At 46.7% G+C, this 4,883-nt stretch overlaps 2 protein-coding genes across 7 annotated transcripts in view; one reads left to right on the top strand and one right to left on the bottom strand.

Annotated features, from left to right (window-relative positions):
- The first annotated feature begins 244 nt into the window (after positions 1 to 244).
- On the top strand, positions 245 to 2,397 carry LOC119311737 (auxin-responsive protein IAA30-like). The gene is made up of 4 exons (XM_037587431.1): positions 245 to 770; positions 1,370 to 1,711; positions 1,821 to 1,882; positions 1,977 to 2,397. Exons 1-4 carry the CDS (start codon positions 451 to 453, stop codon positions 2,012 to 2,014), a joined length of 762 nt encoding a protein of 253 aa, XP_037443328.1. The 5' UTR covers positions 245 to 450; the 3' UTR covers positions 2,015 to 2,397.
- A 905-nt stretch (positions 2,398 to 3,302) lies between these two features.
- Positions 3,303 to 4,883, bottom strand: part of LOC119311739 (F-box/LRR-repeat protein 17-like) — a 7,656-nt gene continuing 6,075 nt past the window's right edge. For 2 of the 6 annotated variants that reach the window (XM_037587437.1, XM_037587435.1), the window contains one exon: positions 3,801 to 4,725. In XM_037587437.1, the coding sequence (XP_037443334.1) occupies positions 4,699 to 4,725 (27 nt within the window). In that variant the 3' untranslated portion in view covers positions 3,801 to 4,698. The other 4 variants (XM_037587436.1, XM_037587432.1, XM_037587433.1 and 1 more) reach the window with 4 other exon arrangements.

Below are 4,883 nucleotides of genomic sequence, written 5' to 3' on the forward strand. Positions count from 1 at the left end.
CATGAACCTCGATGTAATGAGATGATTCGTTGCCAGCATGTACCACAATAAATACTACTGCTATACGTACTTGCGTTTGCGTGCATGGGCTGACGGTACGATACGTTGCACTGACACAACCATCGGTAGCACTCCATTGGAATGGAGCGTCTACGTACCATTTAACCTACTTTTGCACGGACATGGCCAAATTGCATACGTATCCTGTTCATTCTGATATTATATAGGGATTTCTATTGCAATATCCTACGCCACTTCCGGCAAGAGGGAACCATACTCTTTTGTAACCATCCACCCGGCCGCCATCATCTCATTCTTCGTCCCCTCCCGTCTATTTGTGCTCTGCTCACAAGCCAAGCCCAAGCAGCAGCAGACACACGCGAAAGCAAACTCACAAGGAGGGGCGAAGAAGAAACCCAAGGGCGGCTGCTGCGTTGGAGCAGGAGACCAATGGCGGGCCTCGGGTTCGAGGAGACCGAGCTCCGGCTCGGCCTGCCAGGCGGCAGCAACGAGGCCGAGGAGGCGGCCGCCGCGGTGAGGAGCTCCGGCAAGAGGGGCTACGCCGAGACCATCGACCTCGTGCTGAAGCTGGAGCCGGCGTCGGCGGCCGCGCCGCCGTCCGAGGACGGCGAGCAAGTGGCCGACGGCGTCGCGGAGGCGCAGCCGTCTCCGGCTGCTGCCGACGGGCAGTTGAAGCGGTCGCCGAGCCAGAGCAGCGTGGTCACCACCCCGCAGCCGGACGCGGACCCCGAGAAGCCGCGCGCGCCCAAGTACGTCCTCGTCGTCCCTCGTTACTTTTTTTTTTTTGCATGCCAATGTGATTCCCTGTTACGTACTAGCTCTCTCCAGAAAAATGTCAAGACCCTCCCGTTCTCTCAAAGAAGAGGATCATTCATAGTTCTTAGGATGAAAGTGCTTTAATTTTCGGAAGAAAAAGGTAGTGCGTACTATGTTTTAGAATTAGCCTAGGAAAAGGAAACTAAGCTTGCATAATTACAACATCATGCGTGCATGTTTCACTCTAGCACACAAATTTTAGTGGCATGCACGCTTGTGTGAGGGGGAAAAGAGAGAGGAAAAAGCACTTTTGCATCTGCGTTTCCGGGGAACATTTGGATCCGAACTGGATACGCGGGCACGTACACTGATAATGCAGCAACGCATGTGGTGGTGGGGTGGGCGCAACAATGGCACGGGGAGAACCGCAGCTAGTGCCGGCCCTGCCGACACGATAAAAAGGGGCCTATTTTGGCCCTGCAAAATGTCTGCGCACTGCATGTCCTCCGGCCTCGCCATCATCATCATCACCACCACCATCATCCATGTGAACGATTATGAACTGACTGATTGATGTTGGCACGTGGAGCAGGGCGCAGGCGGTGGGGTGGCCGCCGGTGCGGTCGTTCCGGAGGAACATGCTGGCGGCGGCGGAGAGAGGGGGGGCGGCGCTGGTGAAGGTGAGCATGGACGGCGCGCCCTACCTGCGCAAGGTGGACATGGGCACCTACAAGAGCTACCAGGAGCTGTCCAAGGCCCTGGAGAAGATGTTCAGCTCCTTCACCATCGGCAACGACTGCTCTCAGGCTCAGGCTCAGGGGATGACGGGCATGAACGAGAGCAAGCTGGTGGACCTGCTCAGCGGCTCCGACTACGTGCCCACCTACGAGGACAAGGACGGCGACTGGATGCTCGTCGGCGACGTCCCCTGGGAGTAAGTAATTGGTTAAAGCGCATGCATGCATGTTTTCTCTTCTCATGTTGGTGTTTCTCACTTACTAATAATCTCTTCTTCTTCTTCTTCTTCCTCTCGCTCATGGCAGGATGTTCGTGGCGTCGTGCAAGCGCCTCCGGATAATGAAGGGATCAGAAGCCATCGGCCTCGGTCGGTGCCTCCTCGACCATGCTCTTAATTCTCAGTTCTACATCTGCATGATCAGCGACCGTTTGCTAACTCCGTTTGCCTTCTGTTTTTTCAGCGCCAAGGGCAATGGGGAAATGCAAGAGCAGGAGCTGACCGTTTGCTACCATTTCAAGATTACGACTCTTGCTTGCCCAACTCTGTACCATAATATACTACGTACTCCTACTTCCTATGTTTTATCTTGTTGTTACACATGTGTAGTATGTATACGTGAGAAATATGTCATCGGCATGTCACTGTTGTTTACGTACAATCAAATAGTATTTTCGTTTAGCACGCAGAAAAGGCAGAAGATGCCCTTCCATTATTATGCAAAAAAGAACAAGTCAGATGGTGGCTACCCTACCACTACCACTACCGGTTCCACTGCAGGGATCTTGCGGTTTGTCCAACAGCAGTGCTCAATTAATCAATTATCATGCTGCCGTTGGACAAATAATCGCCCGGCAGCCTTGTTTAATTATGATTATGAAGCTGTTCCGTGGTGTCCAGGTTCATTCCTCTGTGTTAATTAGACGTGCCTGTACACAAGAAACATTGCCAATGTTTCATGCGCTGGTGGTGTGATGCACACTCAAAAACGTCGCCCATCTCCATATCTCCAAAGCCAGCTACGGGAGGGGACAAGGCCATGTGCATATAGGGCCGGATAGGGTGATCATGTTCTTATACAAAATTATTTTCTTCTCCCTTTTTGAGCTGAGTTCTTATACAAATTTCAGTTGCGTCATACTCCCTTCGTTCCTAAATATTTGTCTTTCTAGAGATTTCACAAGTGACTACATGCGGAGCAAAATGAGTGAATCTACACTCTAAAATATGTCTATATACATCCGTATGTGGTAGGCCATTTGAATCTCTAAAAAGACAAATATTTAGAAACGGAGGGAGTACAATGCTGCATAGCTGTATTCTATGGAAAGGGTACGATCTATTGCTCCCTCGTTAAGCAATTAAAAGGGTGCAAGGTTGGCAAAAATGAAGTGCCATTATTTGCAGCAACTTCAGTTGTTATTACATCCAAAAAAAAGTAGGAGTAGTATCCAAAAGGCGTTTGCGAGGTGAAGGTACGTTATATATTACGCAAGACATGTTTCCTCGGGGGATCTTGTGTCCCCTCGTGACGCTGACAAGCTTAAAGAAGTCTTTCAATTGCTCCAACTAGAGCAAGCAAAAGAATCTTACATCATTTTCCTCCGTCTGGCCAGTCCTATCAAGTGGGATGACAGCAAGATAGCCGACATAAAAAAGCTATAACATTCTGAAAATTTCTCCCTCATAACTGAAGGAAAGGCATTTCAGCAAGCACCCGGTCTAATAACAGGCTAAGATTGGTTTTATATCTGTCTGTACTAAGCAATGCAGCTGAACATGCCTGGCAGAACAGTTTAAATGATTCACAACTTTATTGCACCAAAAATAATACTACTAATTAGGCCATGGATACCCAAAACCAGTTGATGCAAGTTTCAATTCCATGTAGCAGCTTATACAACAGGCACATTACATATTATGGGTTTGGAGGTGCACAAAACAAATAAATAAATACTCGCCAATTGTCTAATTTCACAAATCAGAGTGCGCACAATGAGCGGTTCTCTAGCTATGGTTATGTGATTGTTATTATTAATCAAGAATCAAGATGAACAATGCACTCCGACCGCTTGAATCCAATCCATATTTTGTCCTCTGGTAACTGAAACAAACAAGAGAGTCAGCACATGCACTGGTAGGATGCTTACGAGATACACAAGATCGGTGAAATGATGCTTGCCTGCTCTTGTGGAAATTGTGAGAGCTGAACCCGTTTCGAACCGTCTGCTAGCCGCTTGCATGGAAGATGTGGTTCAGCTGCAGCGAACTCATTCAGAACCTGGCAAAATTTGTGGCAATACATTGGAAAACGAAGAAAGTGGTAATGCTCTTTCACCTTTGTTGAGTAACTGATAGCTCAGATGCAAAATTGTAAAGGTAAGTTGGCGGGTTTTCTTTATTGTACCGGTTAATTTGTTGGGTGCCACTATCTTTTGCGAGTGTGTTGCTGTGCTTGAATTAATAAATCATTGCAACTCAATTTAGCTCTTTCAGTTTGTTTCCGTTTCAAAATTCCAAACTAAATTTTACTCTGGTTCATGTTTGCGTTAACTATGCAGTAACATGTGTGAAGCTTGAACCAATTGCCGACTACCGGTAAATTATGATATATGGCAGAAAAATGTTCGCTAACAGCATTATACTATAACTATGGCTTCATTTTAGAGGTTTACCACCAGAATGTTTCTCCACCACACTCTAGTGCCAAGAGTATCAAAAGCAACTAACTATGTCATTTTCAACTTAACGAATTACACCCTCCGTTCCTAAATATAAGTCTTTTTAGACATTTCAAATGGACTACAACATACGGATGTATGTAGACATTTTTTAGAGTAGATTCACTCATTTTGCTCCGTATGTAGTCACTTATTGGAATCTCTAGAAAGACTTATATTTGGGAACGGACGGAGTATATGGTAACCTGATACTCCATCAAACGTTGCCTGACATATGGATAGCATGGGGAGTCACGGCCATCACTAGTACCGTGATATATCTAACATCCACATATAGCCAGATTGGTGCCAGTAATGCCTCGGATTATGACAAATGATACAAGGTGACAATACTATGGATGGTAGATCAAGTGCCAACCTGACAGGAGCAAGAACTCAAAACCGTCAGGAGATTGATGAGTGTACCTAGGTTTTGGATATACAGGTGGGCTTTAGTGGTATCCTTCATGTGTGCTGTTTGGGCCTGTAGACCTACAAAGTTGGAGGGCCCAGGATGTCACCTAAGCCTGCTCTATCCTTTTAAAAGGAAAATAGAACATCTCAAATGATCCCAGGTCCATATGAGCCCAGGCCAAAAACTACTTCCAAGTGTTGGAAACAATCAGACAAAAATCATTTTTATAGTTTTG

This window comes from Triticum dicoccoides, chromosome 5B, assembly GCF_002162155.2.
Source record: "Triticum dicoccoides isolate Atlit2015 ecotype Zavitan chromosome 5B, WEW_v2.0, whole genome shotgun sequence".
NCBI classification, from domain to species: Eukaryota; Viridiplantae; Streptophyta; class Magnoliopsida; order Poales; family Poaceae; genus Triticum; species Triticum dicoccoides.

Coding starts and splice junctions, on each gene's coding strand:
- LOC119311737 (XM_037587431.1), top strand. CDS start 451: ATGGCGGGCCTCGGGTTCGAGGAGACCGAGCTCCGGCTCGGCCTGCCA. Junction 771..1,369: donor GAGAAGCCGCGCGCGCCCAA/GTACGTCCTCGT, acceptor CACGTGGAGCAG/GGCGCAGGCGGTGGGGTGGC. Junction 1,883..1,976: donor ATCAGAAGCCATCGGCCTCG/GTCGGTGCCTCC, acceptor CTGTTTTTTCAG/CGCCAAGGGCAATGGGGAAA.